At 43.1% G+C, this 17,436-nt stretch overlaps 1 protein-coding gene across 1 annotated transcript; it reads right to left on the bottom strand.

The window, feature by feature from the left end:
* Positions 1 to 9,379: 9,379 nt before the first annotated feature.
* Positions 9,380 to 10,799, bottom strand: LOC138354111 (proteoglycan 4-like). The gene is made up of 2 exons (XM_069307974.1): positions 10,698 to 10,799; positions 9,380 to 10,351 (listed from the first exon to the last, which is right to left on the bottom strand). The coding sequence occupies exons 1-2, from the start codon at positions 10,797 to 10,799 to the stop codon at positions 9,380 to 9,382; spliced, it is 1,074 nt and encodes a 357-aa protein (XP_069164075.1).
* Positions 10,800 to 17,436: the final 6,637 nt, after the last annotated feature.

The following is a 17,436-nucleotide window of genomic DNA, read 5'->3' as shown; positions in this document are numbered from 1 at the left end:
TACCATAACCTTGGAAGGGTCCTGCAGACTTTTAATTTTATAAGTTAACTCAGATCGTCTGCAAACAACTTCAAACGAACTTTCAAAATGATGAACTAAAGCACCTTCCACTCTGGACTTTAAAACAAGAACAAGATCACATGCCTGAAAACATCTCAGCTTTACTCTGAACTGGTTGTTATGGTGTTGTTTCAGCTTCAACTGCGACTTCTTCAGGTGCTCACTTGCCACGTTTTGGTACTTCTTCAACTTCGACTGGATCTCACTCAACAGACGGCTTCCATCAGGGAGAGAGACGTTTCCTAACAACCTTTCACTCAGCAACTGGATTGGGCCTCTCACTTGGTGTCCGAAAACTAATTGGAAAGGAGAACAATCCAAGAAATGTTGTAAACCATTTCGAGCTGCAAACAAGATAAAAGGTAAGTCTTCATTCCCATTACGTCTAGAGTCTTCACCAGCAGTTTGTAACATCTGCTTCATAGTTTGGTGAAATCTCTCCAAGACACCTTGACTCTGTGGATGATAAGTGCTGAACACGCGATGTTCTAATTGCTACTTCTCACAAAATCGTTTGAACTCTGCAGACCCAAAATTGCTACCGTTGTCAGTGTTATGACCCTTGACCTCTGAGTATGGTTCCTCTCTTTACAGTTGTAAAAAAAATATATAATAATACGGCCTTGCTTACTAAAAGTGTCTAGGGTAAATAAGTCAACTGCTTACTCAACAAAACAATATACTTAAAGTAAGGGTAACAGAGAACATACAAACATATAAATGGAAGTACAAGCAGCCAGAAATATTAATGCACCAGAATACAATAACACAATATCATTATATAAGCACTGATCACTATTTTAGAAACTTAAATGAATAGATGGCTGTGCGCATAATGGTCTAACCAGGAAATTAGCTGTTACTAAACAATAAACAAGTACCACACACTTATCTCACAACATGTCCATGCCAGCCAGCTCCACCCACGCGACTGGCGTTGCTGGAGCATGAACGGCATGGTGTCTACAAGTTACCAACTAAAACCCACATGAAACCTCTAGATACCCTGCTATCAGAGAGTAATACTCAAGAACATAATTATAACTAAACTTATATGCCTATACCACTGCTAAGGTGTAAATAAGAAATTAAGTACAATCAATAAACAGGAATAATTACAGGGGTGAATCAGTGACGCTAACTTGATACACTGCACACATTACTGGAACATCCCAAATATGGTCATCCCCCCATGAGACGCCACGGTCTCCCCACAGGAATGAACATGCAATAGCGTTAACAAAATATTAAATACAGGCACACTACAGCATGCTACATTTAAATCAAATATATATATACTGGAACACAACTGGATGCAATGTTTTATTTAAGTAACTGAGGAAAGAAATGTTGGATATATATATTTATCATGAAAAATGTTAGAATCAAATATATGGATTTATAACATTCCTCCCTGTCCTTAAAGAAAAATGAAATTAACTGAAGGTTAATTTCATTTTTTGACTACATAAGGTATAGCATTGAGTACTCCAACAACACAAAATCAATGTATAAAACGATCAATTAAATGAAATATATGAAATAACCAAAAGGTAAAGACATCCTCATGTATAGAACAATTCATATTAGGGCACTACAATGGGGAATCCCCTGGATAAGGCATCCGCAATTACATTTTCCCTTCCAGGGATATGTCTAATTACTATGTTGAACTCTTGTAAAATCAAAGACCACCTAAGAATTCTTTGGTTCTTACATTTCATGGAGTTAATGAATGTCAGGGGATTATGATCTGTGTACATGACTACTTTATTACCTGACAGGTATGTTTCAAACTTCTTAACCGCCAAAATCAAACAAAGAGCTTCCTTCTCTACCACAGACTAATTAGTTTGTGCCTTATCAAATTTACGAGAAAAATAGTATACAGAGTGCTCTAATTCATCAGGTCCTACCTGGGAAAGAACCGCACCTGCTCCTAGATACGAAGTGTCTATGTGCATTATAAATGGCTTATGAAATTGTGGACTGGCTAATACAGGTGATGTTGAGAGAATTCCTTTCAACTTCTGAAAAGAGTTCTGACACTCCTGTGTCCACTTGAACTTTACCTACTTTCTAAGATTAGTTATAGGTGCAGCCACAATTGAAAAATTCTTACAATATCTTCTATAATATGCACACATCCCAATAAACCTCTGCACGGATTTCTTGCTCGTTAGTACTGGGTAATCCACGATTGCCTGGATCTTGTCTTGCAACGGGACTATCATACCTTGTCCGACCTCATGTCCCAAGTAAATTATTGTTTCCTTAGCCCAGCTACATTTATTTACATTTACAGTTAGATTAGCATGTCGTAACACTGCAAACAAGTGTTTCAAACTAGAAATGTAGTCTTCCCAACACTTATTAAAAAACACAATATCATCTAAGTATGCTCTACAATCTGGCACATCTTTTAGCAGAGAATTCATCAACTTTTGAAAAGTTGCTGGGGCATTTCTCAGTCCAAATGGCATCACATTAAATTCAAATACTCCATCAGGGGTAATAAAAGCTGTCACTTCCCTAGCAAAGTTAGTAAAGGGTATCTGGTGATACCCATTTAGATACGTCTAGTTTTGATACATATTTAGCATGACCAATTTGGTTATGCAGTCTTCTAGCAAAGGTAGTGGGTATACATCAACTACAGTTACCTTGTTTAACTTCCTAAAGCCCACTACTAACCGCCATTTTCCATCTGGTTTTGGTACCACTAAACACGGCGAACTCCAAGTGCTCTGACTGGGTCGAATGAAACCATGGTGAAGAAGATAATCAACTTCCTCCTTGATGATACGTCGTTTCTCGGGAGTCACTCGATATGGGTGTAGCCGAATTGGAGTTACCTGTCAGTTGAACATCATGAGTAATGAGAGGTGAAGAGTGGGGACCTCCTCATCAAGTTGGAGAACGTCTTCAAAAGGTCCTGGAACTCTGCTCTCTGTTCATCCTGCAAATGACACAACAATTCTTCCCCGGAACTGGAATTAGATAAAAGAGGATTACCATCTTCCCATACAACAATTGTCTCCTCAGGGTTTACCTCCTCATTAACACAACAAGCCACAATACTGGGCCCACAATAAGCCTTCAAACGATTCACATGCACAACCATTGACTGACGGTTATGTTTGGGGTTACAGACTCTATTGGTAAGTTCACCGAGACGTTTTACCACTCTATAAGGTCCTACAATTTTGTGTGACATAGAAGTCCAATACGAGGCTTCAGGACCATTACTAATCTCCTGAATCAAAAACTCTGAGTTTGGCCTTGAACCGCTTATCATGCCGTTCCTTCATTACCTGTTGTGACTTGCCCAGATGTTGTAACGCCAACTCCTTCGTTCGAGACAGCTTGCTCTTCACATCCTTCAGGTATCTTTCACTCTGTCTAGCTGTTACATCCTGCAACATTTTTAAGGGTCCTCTCACCTGATGTCCAAACACAAGATCAAATGGGGAGCAACCTAGGGCAGTGTGCAACCCGTCCATGGCAGCAAATAGTACGAATGATAAATTGTCATCCCAATGTCTGGGTGAATGTTCCCCAGTTGTTTTAAACATGTGTTTTAAGGTTTGATGGAACTTCTCGATTCCTCCTTGACTCTGAGGATGGTAAAGACTATTGAAGTTATGTTTAATTCCAAAAGAACTACAAAATTTGTTAAAGGTTTTGGAACAAAAATTGCTCCCATTATCAGTTTGAATGATATGGGGCATGCCAAATAATGAAAAAAAACCCGTTCCAAGTGCTTTATGAGTGTAGAAGCCCTAATGTTACACAAGGCATATGCTTCAGGGAACTTGGTGGTCATACATAGGATAGTAAACATAAACATATTTCCTGATTTAGTTCGGGGTAAGGGGCCGACACAATCCAACACCACATGTGAAAAAAAAGCTCCTCTGGCACTCCAATAGGGTGTAAGGGTGCTCGTGGCACAGTCTGGGTTAGGTTTACCAACAGCTTGACATACAACACAATTGTGACAATATCTGACCACATCCTTTTTGAGTTTTGGCCTATAGAAAAACTTACATATTTTATGATACATATTGGAAATCCCTTGGTGACCTCCCATAAGGTCATCATGGGCAGCTTGCAATACCTGCTCCCTATACTCCTTGGGTACGACGAGCTGAGTCCTAGACTCACAATCATCTAATTAGGGAGTTCCTGGTGGTCTCCATCGTCTCATCAAACATCGATCATTGAAGTAGCAACCCGTACTCTCATCCAAGGTATCAATAGTGTCAGCTGCTTCTGTATAACATTCAGCTAGACTGGGATCAGTACTCTGTAACTCACTCAAGGTCTTGGACTCAACAGCTGGAGCGAGCGAGCAAGAAACTGGTACCTGTGCCACCTCTTCCAGACCATCCTTCTGGTCAGAATAAATCAGGGCTTTGGCACCAGCCTCACTCTCGACATCCGCGTGAGCTAAGAATGTATCCGCAAGGTCCACCTCCACCTCCCTGTCTGAAGGGGTCCTGGCCTCGACAACATCCACCTTGGAAGTCACAGGATTTACCTCACCCTGCTTACCCATGGATCTGGTCACAACACAGGCTGGATAGATGACACCATAATCCGCATCCGGTTGAGCCAGCACTGAACTAGGGTTAGTAAACATGATAGGACACTCTGTCCCACTAACTTGACAGTTGTCTAAGTCATTACCCACAATAACATCAACCCCAGGGATGGACAACTGCTCACTAACTGCTACAGTGCACCAACCTGGTGTAATAGATGACCTCAGGTGAATTTGAACTAATGGTACACGCTGAACATGACCTCCAACACCTTGCAATAATACTACTTCACCAGTGTCTTCTGTGCGAACATCGGCAAGAGCACGGTGAGAGATTAGAGATTGGGAAGCACCAGTATCCCTCAATAACTGCACTGCCTTCCATCTTCCACTGGTACAAAGTAAGGTACCCGAATATAGGTACGGTTTAAAGTTAATCATCCAATTGAGCATGACTGGAACAACATTAGAATTATTTGCTTGCAATCCCCGTCTCATAATCAGACCTACCGCTCTGATTATGAGGGTGGGGTAGGTCTGTTATGCCTCGCACTCAGGGTGCAAGGCATAACAGGAATTTACCACATGACCTCTTCTCCTGCAATGCGTGCAATATCTGCCAGTGGTCGAAACAACCGAACCAACTGCAGGTTTAGACACTACATTATTTGAGGGGTGACAACCCTATCTGCTGTTTCTCAATCTTTGGCTTTACAGGAGAAGAGTTCAGGGGAGTAGGTGAGTTAGCTGGTCTGGCCTGGAAAATATGAGATTTAGGAACATGATAATTACTCTTAGAATTATAAGTAATTGATTGTGCTCGAAAAGGCCCCTTAGTGAGTAGTTCGTGTTCGTCTGCTAGCTTGGCTAGTTTCATAATGTCATTGGTCTGTTTATGTTCAGCTATAAACAAGGCTAATTTCTCTGGTAGACAACCTAAAATCTCCTCTGTCACTATGTAGTTTCACAAAGTTTCAAAATCTGTTATGGAAAATGCTTTTACCCATTTATCAAAATGATTCATTTGAACTCTTGCAAAATCAGAAATGGTCTGATCATGTGCTCTTTTTATACCTCTAACTTTCTGTCTATGGGCCTCTGGGATATGCTGGTATGCATTTAAGATGCTCTCTTGGAAAAATTTAAAGTCAAAAGAATTAGCAGCAAGAAGAGATGGAATAATTTCCTGGGCTTTTCCCTTAAATTGTCCCTGCATGATGGCAACCCATTGATCCACAGTCCAATTCATACTGACTGCTAACTTCTGGAAACGCAAAAAGAATATTTCTGGGTCCTCCTCGTTGAATTAAGGTAAATCTACATTTTTCCTAAACCTAAAAGAACTATCAGTACTATCTGTATGATTACTAGTGTCACCATGCCCTGCTGCAATTCTCTGTTCCTCTAGTCTGTTATTATTTATTGCTTGCTTTGCTTTGATGTCCATAGGGAATGGAAAGGATGGGGGAGGTAGAGGGATGGGGAGATGAAATTCAGGAAGAGGATGCGGGTGTAGAGAGAGAGGAGGTTTGAAAGTTCGGTGGCCTGTCCACCATGGGTTGACATTTTTGTATGTGTTGTTTGTTTGCGTATGTGTTATGTTGGGTTGTCAGTACATTGGCTGGGGGGGGCTAGTGTTTGTGACCTTGTTGGTGTCCTAAAGCACTAGAGCCGATGGAGTTGGCTGAAGGAGGCTAATCTTAGAAACATCAGGGTAGTTACACTTCTGACGCCACGACAAATGGTTTTTTGGTTTTATATTTTTTTTGTAGGTGTTTTATTTATTTATATATTTTTTTTTTTTTATTATTATTATTTTTTTTTTTTTTTTTTATTTTATTTTTTTTTTTTTTTTATTTTTTTTTTCTTTCTTTCTTTATTCTTCATTTGGTGTAGATTGGGTCCGGGATGGGCCACTCATCTGGATCGTCTGGCAGACCGCTTAGTATCTGAGGGCTTGGGAAGGCCTCATCATGGATATGTCTGATCACTTTTTGTTGGAGAGTGATTCTTCTGGTTCTGTGTGGTGGTTCGTGGATCTCGTAGTCGCTGGTGGTGTTGTTTTCTGCTACGAAGGGATCTTCTGGGTCTGGGACATACATGTTCTTCATACGGTACAGCTGTCTTCTGGCCAGGTAGCTGAGCCTAATGTTCATTGGCTTCATGTTGAGCGTCTCATGGATCAGGTCAGTTCTCACCCTGTCCCTCAGAGTCAGGCCCTCTGCAAAGCGAAGTGCTTTGTTTTGTACTCGTTGAATCTTCAACATGTTGGATTTGTTGGTGAGGTTCAGGGGAACGTATGGGTATTCCAAGCTAGGCCTTATGATCATTCTGTACAGGTGGAGCTTGATGTGGGATGGGGCTTGGTTGAAACGGAAGAGCCTCGCCAGTGAGCCCCGGGCCATCGCTGTCTTCTGGGATACGTACTGGGAGGAGTTGAGTAGCCTGTTGAAGTTGTAACCGAGCACTGTGTTGGAGTTTGAGATGGCTATGGGTTCACCCCTGATTCTTATTCCCCCCTCATTTTCAATTGAGAAGGCCATACAGCCGACAGTGCTTAATTGAATCTTTTCTGGGTTAGTGGTGATCCTCCATTTCCTTTCCCAGTTAGCAGTCCTTGCTAGTTCTACGTTTGCCTTACGGGTTGCAGTTGCATGTTTGGCCGCTTGGCTGCTAGGGTTAGATGTTATTACGTGTGTTACGTCTTCCGCAAATTGCACGATAATGGTGTCCCTATACTCTGGTTGGAGCAGGTCATTTACAAAGATGTTGAAGAGAACCGGGCTCAAGCATGATCCTTGGGGGACTCCAGCTGTTGGGGTGAAGGCTGCGGCCTCGTTTGCCTTGAAGCTGGGGGTAACTTGCCTATTCTTAAGGAAATTACTGATCAGCCTGAGGAGGGTCCAGTTTTGCGCTGGTAAGTCTGCTAATTTGTACACCAGACCATCGTGCCACAGGCTGTCGAAGGCCTTGTGTACGTCCCTCGTCGCAATCAAGGCTACCTGTTTTTGCTTGCGAATTGAGCTTAAGGCGTCGTAGATGATGTTAATTGCGTGCTGGGTTGATCTATGTGCTCGAAAGCCAAACTGCTTTTCTGTGAAGAGGTTGTTGTACTCCATGTAGTAGTTAAGGCGGTTTGACATGATTTTTTCAAAGCACTTGCCTATTGAGTCTAAGAGTGAGATTGGTCGGTAGTTGCCAGGTTGGTGGGGGTCTTTCTTGGGTTTGGGAATGAATATCATCTTGGCTGACTTGAATGCTACAGGAATGTGACCCGATGCCAGCATAGCGTTGAATAGGTTGAGTATGGATTGCATAAGATTGCCTGGTAGAAGTTTGATCTGCAGCGCTTTGATCCCTGATGGTCTTGGGGCCTTATCTCTGGTGTTTTTGATGACTCCTCTCATCTCTAGCATAGTTATGGGTCTTGTTAAAGGGTGGTCGTCTTCTAGGGTTGTCAGGTCAATCAGAGGGGTGCTGTTAAGGGAGGCGGCATTTTCTGTTGTCCATTGGTTGACACGTTCAAAGTGAGTGTTGTTGAAGGCTCTGCTGTTTGAAGCTGTGAGTGTCTTTTTCCAAACTGCGCCCATGAGGTCAGCCTGATCCTGCGGGTCTTCTATTTTTTCTTGTTGCTCCTCTTCATCTTCGTCAAGGAATGTGTGTACAAGGTGGGTGAGGCTGGGGTTAACCGATCCCAGGAGCTGTCTGATCTTGCGCCAGAAAGTTCCCGGCTCCCTTTTGTACTGGTTGGCCTGTCTCACTAGGGTTCCCCAAATGTGGCTCTTGTGGGTCAGCGTAAGGTCTATGGTTTCCCTTCTGAGTGTTTGTAGGGTCAACGCTGGTGGCTGGCCTGTTTGGTAGTGGCTTTGGCAGGCTTGCTGGTACTCATTCATTTTGCCTCTGATTTCTCGGGTCGGCTTATATTGGTGGTAAGTCCTTGTGGTGGATATTTCACAAGTGGCCTCGGTTGCAAGCTGGATCCGGTTGTGGATGGTGTTTACTGCTTGGTCGATTGTTTGGGTTGGGAGGTTGTCGAACTCAAGGATGGGGTCGCCAGCAAGGAAGGTGTCATAGTCACGGGCACGTATGGTTTCCAATCTGGGCCTGGATGGTGCCACATATCTGAAGGGGGTTGCTTGGAGGGATGTGACCACAGGGATGTGATGCGACCCCACGTTCTTGCCTGGGGTTACTCTGCAGTGGAACAGGTCACAATCTCTGTTGGTCAGCACTATGTCAGGGGTGCCCCTATGGTTGCCCGCAAAGAACGTCTTAAAGTGGGGGCCTTGGAAGGAGAGGTCCCGGTTTTGCATTAGATTGAAGAGCTGCCTGCCCTTGAGGTCTGGCCTGTCAGGAGCGTTGAATAAGGCCTGATGGTGGGCATTCAGGTCTCCTGCGATGATAGTGGGGAGGTTCCTGTCGAGCAGCTTGTTCAGAGGGATGGAGGGGAGGTAGGCCAGTCTAGGTGGTAGATATGCGGTGCAGACAATGAGGGGGCCGTGTGAAGTGGTGAGTTCTATTGCAAGAAAGTTGTCGTCTTCTATGAGGATGGGGCGGTAGGAGAGCCCTCTTCTTATTAGTATTGCCACCCCACTGTACCTACCCCTGTTGACTTCCCTGGTGGAATATCCCCAGATGGAGATGTGCTGGTCTTGTCTGGCCGCTGTTTCATTGAGTAAGACAACATCTGGGTTAAGTCTGGCTACCTCCAGAGTGAGTAGGTATCTGTTGTTGAAGTAATGTCTGATGTTCACCTGAAGGATTGTGATCCCATTATTGACTATGAGACGGAAGTGTTTGTTTGGCTGTAGTGCCAATGTTATTACATTCGGTTTGGTCGCTTCTGTTTGTGGAGGTGGGGGGTAAAGCTGTTGAGCCAGGTATCTTGTTCCTGGTTCCGGTCGGGGATTGGTTGGGGTTAGGGTTTCCCATACGTTGCTGTGCCATTGAGGGGTCTTCGGTGTCACTGCTGTTCATGATGTCCACATCCGTGGTGCTAGAGTCGCTCTCTGGTGGAGAGTTGTGGGGGCTGCTTGCCCTTGCTCCGTCCTCAGGGGATGGGGTTCGGCTGTAAGTGTTGGTCCTAGGCCTCTTGGTACAGCGTTGTGTGGAATATCTTGTTGTGGGGCTGCGGTTTTTGAAGCGAAAATTCCTAGGGCCCCGGATGGGGTTCCGTATGGCAAGGGAATTTGTGATAGCTTTGAGGACGATCCTATGTGGGATTGTTTCAGGAAGGGTGGACATAGGTGTTTCCCAGGTTGTCGGGGTGGAGGGGCCGGGGTTGTTCAGGGAGTTTGGAGTCTCCTGGGCGTTGGTTGAGGCCTGGGGGCGAGGAGTACTATGGTTGGGGTTGTTGGGTTGTGCTTGGGCCTGGCCGGCGGTTGTTGTGATGTTAGGAGTCAAGTAGGCAAGCGAGTCCTCAGACATATGGACAGGGGGCAGGCCATTGTCTTTTCTAAGTGAGTTCCAGAAACCTAGGAGCTTCACTGGGTTGTCTGGAAATTGGGTTTGTGCAAATGTTAGGAGTTCGGCCCCTAAGCTGGGCTTAGGGTCGGGGTTTGGTGCAAGAGAGTTAGGTGTTGGGGCCTGTTGTGTATGGTTCTGGGTTTGCTCTGGTATAACCGTGGGGTTATGGAGATGTTGGGTGCTTTGGTGTCCCCCTTGGGCCACCGACTGGGCCTGTTGTTGGTTAGGGATGCCCCAGGCATTTACTGGTGGAGGAGGGGCAGGGATGGTAATAGCTGCCTGTTGGCGGGCTGCTGTCTCCGTTTCATGCAATTGCTTGATTGCCTCTTGCCTGCAAGGACAAAGATGCGAGATTGCAATGTGTGGACCATTGCATAGAGCACATTTGGGTGTTGGGTTTGTGCATTCCCTGTAGCTGTGTTCCCCTGTGCACCTGCTGCACTTAGGTTCCATTGTTACATGCATTGGAATAGTGGTCATACTGAAAGCATTTGAAGCATTGCTTGAGCTTGTAAAACCTCTGTGGGTTGATTTTGTCAGGTTCAGCCATGATGCCAAATGCAGAAAGGCCTTGTGTGCAGACTTGCGTTGCTTGCTCCGGTGAAGCCAGAGTAAGTTTCAGTACTTGGTTGTTGCGTTGGGTTGTGAATCTGTGGGCTTGAAGTATTTTAACATCCCTGTTTTTCCTCTCTATTTCTGCAATTATTTCCTCATTTGAGTGATCCATGATGATGTCATGGATCCTATGTACAAAGATGGTGCGTTGGGCTTGGAATTCGGCAGGGGGGTAGACAGTGATATTCTTCTCCCTTAGTTTGTTCATGGTGTCTGACGAAAGGAGGTCTGGGAGGTTTGCATTGGGTACCAACAAGATGGCTCCATTCGTTATTTTGTACACATTTTTGTAGGTAATCTGGGTGGCCTCGTGAACCACCTCAAGTAGTTGGGCTGGGGTACGAACCCGGCCAGATTCGTCTGTGAATCTGACTTTGGTCGCTATAGCTTGGTGGGCCAGGCAGCCTAATCTAATCTATACTATGGTGGGTGGCTGTGAAGTGTCCAGGTAGACTAAGTGGATGGTGGGTGTTAGTTAGGCCAAGGCCTCTAACTTCTAGTTGCTAGGCAACTAGAACTACTAGACAAGGTGGTAATTGAACCTATCGATAGCCTAAGCCTGCTACAAGGCTGTTAAATTTATTGCTATACTCTGTTGAATTTCCTATTGCTGCTGCCTAACATCTTCTAGTTGCAACTGAGCTTCAATTCTTTTGCTCTGTGCTTCTAGTTCTGCTTGTTTTTGTTGGTTTGAGCTTCAATCTTAAGTTGTCTTTGCTGGTTCTGAGCCTCAATGTCAAGTTGTCTTTGCTGGTTCTGAGCCTCAATCTCAAGTTGTCTTTGCTGGTTCTGAGCCTCAATCTCAAGTTGTCTTTGCTGGTTTTGAGCCTTAAGCATCTGCTGCTGAGTCTCCAACTCCAGCTGTTTTTGGCGATTCTGCATCTCCAACCTCTGTTTCTCTGCTTCTAACTTAGCCATCTCTAGATTAGATTCCATCTCTAACTTTAGAATTGCCACCAGGTCACTTGACTCTTCTTCTAATTCCTCTAACTACTCCTCGTCAAGTTTCTCCTCCCCCACCAAGTGTGTGTGATAATGACTCTTACTAGCTGAGCCTTTAACATTCTCCTGGAAAATGTCGTATTTAATTTTTCAGCCATGTACAACAACTTAGACTTCTTCAAGTTTTTAATTTCACCAAAATTTGGCTGCTCCACCAACACAGCAACTTGTTCCTCCATTGTCAGCTTAATTAACACAACTAGCAATTACAACAACACTGAAGGTTTACTTGGCCCCTGGCACAAGCTGTACACTTACCTCAATCGTGAAGTATTGAGATAACTTCCACAACCAGCTCAGAATGAAACTGAAAAGTGGTACACAGGCTTGGTTAGGTATCACTAGTTAACCACACAGTACCTAAAAAGGCATTAACAATTAATAACATGCACCACTATTTTGTTCATTAAATTATGGGAATCAATTATCAACATAGGCCCTCATTTTCTTATGACCCTTGACCTCTGGGTATGGTTCCTCTGTTTGCGTTGTAAAAAAAAAATATATATATAATAATACGGTCTTGCCTACTGAAAGTGTCTAGGGTAAATAAGCCAACTGCTTACTCAACAAAGCAATATACTTAAAGTAAGGGTAACAAAGAACATACAAACGGTAATACAAGCAGCCAGAAATATTAATGCACCAGAATACAATAACACAATATCATTATATAAGCACTGATCACTATTTTAAAAACTTAAATGGATAGATGGGTGTGCACATAATGGTCTAACCAGGAAATCAGCTATGTTACTAAACAATAAACAAGTACCACAGACTTATCTCACAACATGTCCATGCCAGCCAGCTCCACCCACGCGACTGGCGTTGCTGGAGCATGAACGGCATGGTGTCTACAAGTTACCAACTAAAACCCACATGAAACCTCTAGATACCCTGCTATCAGAGAGTAATACTTAAGGACATAATTATAACTAAACTTATATGCCTATAACACTGCTAAGGTGTAAATAAGTAATTAAAACACTGGTGAAATTACGCTGTAAACATCTCACACCTTGCAGCACTGTACATGTGTAGATTCTCTACCTCCTATTCTAGGATTGAAATAATTTGTTTTGACAAATTTGCACAATGCAGTGTGATGCTTGCCCCTTCTACATGTATTGCAGGTGTTCAGTGGGGTGTCACAGCTGTTAAGATTATGTGATTTGAGACACCTAGTACATTTGTGTAACTGTGAGTCGTCTGACTCGTGTGGCTCTATTAGGACAATTAGTACATTTGTTCAGAGAGTGGTTTTGATTGCAAAACAAACATGACCCCTATCCTACAGTTCGTTTAGAAGACACCTGTTTAGGTGAAACTGCAACTGCAGGTTGTGAAGATTTTGCTGCTTGCATTTGCTTGTTAATTATTCTCTTGCGAGTACTTGTTGTACTCTGGGGCGCAATTATTGGGCTCTTGCGAGCACTTGTAGGACTTTTGGGTCTCTTGGTAGCGCTTGTGGTGCTCTTAGGTCTTACTGATAAATCAGTGTTTGACCTGTTAGTATTACATTGATTATTAATACCCTTATTACCTAATGACAGTGTCACTTCAGGAGTTTCATGCAAGGAAATTGATGTGGGTACAGTTTCTCTGCATTAGAAGAATTATTAAATGCCTGGTTTGCTGATTCATTTATTATATTACGCAAACCTGCGAATATACCCTGCATTGACAGGACAATACCATTCTGGTATGTATATAATTAATTGACTATCTCACCAGACAATTTTCTCTGGATGATAATTTTAGTCATACACTCTGCAGTGGGGTGATCCACCTTTTTACTGGAGGAATTTAACAGTGACTCAAGCTGAAAACTAAACGCTTGTAAGGAGTCAACTGATTGTTCTGGTTGAAATAAATCTAGTAATTGGTGTACAAGGATTATAAGTCTTCTTATTGTCAGTACTTGCTGTAGGAGGTTGGTTTGAGTAATTATGACTTACTTGTGTTGCTTAAGGCTTCTTGCTTAGCCTCAACTTTAATTACAGCTTCAGCTCTATTTTCATTTCTGGTTCAGATTAACTGGCTGTTGCAGCTTCACTTGAAGTTTCATCTGCAGTTTCACTTATTTCTCTGGGTTCATGGGAGAGACTGGTTAATTCAGTAACCTCCTGTATTGAATTTACAGAGCCAAGGATCTAATTTAATTAGGAGGATTCTCCTCATTTGGAGGTAGCTCATGTATTTCACCTGAGCTGAGTGCTTGCTTGGGTATAGGTGTACTATAAAAATGTTCTGCTCCAGCAAGAACATTTGCTGTTGAAAGCACTTTGTTATAGTGATCTAACTTGTCATGAATTGTATTTTCATAGTTGGCAAGGTCAGATTCTATCAGACTTAATTCGCCTGGGTCAGTATTATTGACAAGAAGTATGTGTCTATAAGACTCGATTATACTCTTGACAAAGTCATATTTTTGGCTAGCCACTTTTGTGGAAATTCTTAGCCTGGAAATGTTAACTGGGTTAGTTCTTAAACAGTTGTCACATTTATTGAGTAGTCTTGTTAAATGACTTTGAAGACCTTTCAAGGTTCTTCCAGTTTTTTCTGGACAAGCCATGCTGGCTGTGAGTTAGAACCTTATAGGGCTTATATAGCTACTTTGACAGCTATGGCACTTGCTCATACATGTAGAGCAGGTATAGTTATTGACAGCTTAATATTTTCTTAAATAGGCTGATTTTAATTTACCTCATTTTTAGGTTAGCTACCTATCTATATAAATTTTTAGTTTAGTTCATTTATTATGCACCCCATACCCATCTTGTGGGCGGCAGTGGAAAGGGTTACAGAGGCACATAATGGGCTCAGGGACTGAACCCCACAATTCATTTAGCTAAGCAAGTTACAATCTTGATGAGCTAGTTACAAAATTCAATATAAGTCGTCACATCAACAATGGGTTCGAGATAGACCTCAAGTACAGGTTCTAAATTAAGCAACTGACATATGTGGAGAGCTAGTGTCAAAAATTATATGTTTGTCCTGCACACCGCCCCCCATCCAGTGGGCAGCGGTGGATAGGTTACAGTCACTTAGTTACTACCTACAGTTAGCAAACTGGGGATATTTGGCTAAATTTTCTGGTAGCAGATCATTTTGAATGAAATATTGACACGTCGCTGGAACATTGGTTATAGAATTGTCTCTAAATTCACGTATCTTTTCGCACTCCATCACATAGTGACGGAGGGTGTGCGAATAATTTTGTTGACACAGTTTACATTTGGTCAGGTCTACATCAGCAGATAATGAGAATTCCCAGAGATACTTGTAACCGAGTCTAAGCCGAGCAGTAGTAACATCTAGAAGTCTGCTAATTTTATTGGATGATCCACAGATGTGTGGCTCCTCTTGCATGATAGTATGATGATAGATGGAATTACTGGTGTTAATTTCACTTTGCCTCAGATCTACAAGATCTTGTTGAAGTTCTCGGTGTACTGCTGCTCTCAGATTGCTCATTGACAATCCAAGGTTACACTCAACGGCTCCTTTAAAGGCAGATTCTTTGGCTAACTTATCAGCTCTATCATGCATTCGGAGCCCAACATGAGATGGAAACCAAATGAAATGGACTCTGTTACCATCCTTAATAATTTTGTTGTATTTGTGTCTAGCTTCGGACACGAGCATGTTACAGTTATGTCTTAAAGAGTTGAGAGCATTTAAGGATGATAAGGAGTCACTTACAATTAATGTATCAAGTTTTGAGACTTGTACACATTTCAGTGCAAGGATCAAGGCAAATAGTTCAGTTTGAAGGGCAGAGGCCCAGTTGTTTATACGGACTCCCCACTCAAAGTATAGGCCATCGCCCATTGTCAGGACAGCTGCACTTCCAGCTGCACCCGTGGTGCGGTGTAGGGAACCATCAGTGTATATAATTTGAGAGAGAGAATGCTCTGTGGACAGAGCATCAATATGGCTTAAGGCGTTGAGCTTTGCCTCAAGACGAAGCTTGGGCTGATCTCTAATTTGCTTCTTGGGTGGAAAGTGAGGGATTGAAACTGGAAAGGGTGTAACCTCCCACGGTGCAGGAAAGTGCCGTTGTTGTTTCTCTTGGTACAAATCATGAACCCAATACATTCTGAGTTGAGTTCCAGTTTTTGTTATCCATTTGGAACAATGCTGATCTTCAATAAAGAAATTCTGGAGGGCTTCTGTGCAAGGATTAGGATGAGTTAGCCTAAGCATTTTTATACCAATTTGACAGTTAATTTCAGTAACACGATCAACAACGCTCAGAATATTAAGTTCCTTTCTCATATTAAGTATCTTTGTGGTACGATGGCACCCAAGGATTATCCTCAAGGCTTCGTTCTGCAATATTTCAAGCCCTCCAAGCTTTCTTTCAGGCATCAAAACAAGCAGAGGTGCAGCATAATCCACTAAAGATCTGATGTATGCAAAGTACATCATTTTGACAATTCTGACATTGGCACCATAGCCTGAGTGATAACCTGCAACAGCCTTGAGAGCTCGGAGCCTCTCTTTAAACTGACGACAGTCTGAATACAACAGGACCATACAGTGGCACCTCAAGGCCAAGGTATATGAATCTGTTTACATAGTCAAGCTGGGAGCCATCAGACAGTGGCATCTTGCGAACAGCTCCTCCCTGCCTGGGTGGGCGGCGATTTAGTATCTTTGTTTTCTCTGCTGAGATAATTAAACCTAGGTCCTGACAAGAGTGTTCTGCGTGTTAGCATACCCAGTGGTGTGTATCATTATATCATCAGCATAGCTAATGATGTGGACGTTGGGTTTGCTTGGTATAGAGTTTAACAGCGTGTTTATTAAGATATTAAATAAAGTAGGACTGAGGACACCACCCTGCGGGGTACCTAGTTCAAAGTCTCTTGTTACACTCCTATGCCCCTGGCAAAATACAGATGACTTCCTGTTGGATAAGTAACCCCTGATCCAACAAAGAAGTCGACCACCAGTATTCATTCTTGCAAGCTCACTCAAGATAACATGTCTATTTGCAATATCAAAGGCAGACTTAAGATCTAGGAAGGTGGTATATGACTTTTCAGTGTGCAGGGTAAGAAAGGTGGTGATGCAATGATGCACACTCCTTCCATGCATGAAGCCATATATCTGAGGAGATAGTATGGTTCTCATTCTATGGAGGAGACGGTTTAGGACCATTCTCTCGAATGTTTTGCAAGTGCAGCTAATAAGGGAAATTGGGCGGAAAGCATTCTCTTGATTTGGCTTGGGAATTGGAATGATTATACTGTTGGTCCAAGAGTTAGGAAGCTCCCCAGTAACATAGCTCATATTATACAGCTCAAGCAGGGTACTAAAGGGTACTAAAGGGAGCAGACGCAATATGTCATAAGTGATACCATCTTCACCGGGGGATGTGGCTTTGCCTTTGTTTAGGGCCGCGAGTAATTCAAACTCAGTAAATGGCACGTTGCATTCATCTTCCTTGTGGAGCATGCAGTCAACGAGCCTTTCTCGATCTCCGTAACCAGCAAATAATCTGAACTGTGTGCCTGGGGAAGATTATTGAAGCTAGAGGTGGTTGCCCAAGCATCGACTAACTCGTCTGCTCTGTGTAGAGGGTGAGGGTGTGACACTTGGCCGATCGTATCGCCTTTAATTCTTTTAATATCCTTCCATGCCTGGCTGAGGGGGGTGTGAGAGTTGAGACTGTTAACAAACGTTTCCCAGTTATCTTGCCTGAGCTCTGTCATGCGCTCCCTCGCCTTGGC

This window comes from Procambarus clarkii, chromosome 61, assembly GCF_040958095.1.
Source record: "Procambarus clarkii isolate CNS0578487 chromosome 61, FALCON_Pclarkii_2.0, whole genome shotgun sequence".
Classification (NCBI taxonomy): Eukaryota; Metazoa; Arthropoda; class Malacostraca; order Decapoda; family Cambaridae; genus Procambarus; species Procambarus clarkii.
The sequence above is the reverse complement of the archived record's forward strand: the minus strand, read 5'-3'. Positions and strand labels throughout refer to the sequence as shown.

Excerpts from the sequence above, each read along its gene's own strand:
- LOC138354111 (XM_069307974.1), bottom strand. The coding sequence starts at position 10,799 with ATGGATCACTCAAATGAGGAAATAATTGCAGAAATAGAGAGGAAAAAC. Across the intron at positions 10,352-10,697 it reads CAACCCAACGCAACAACCAA|GCAGCTATTACCATCCCTGC; the intron begins GTACTGAAACTT and ends GCCCGCCAACAG.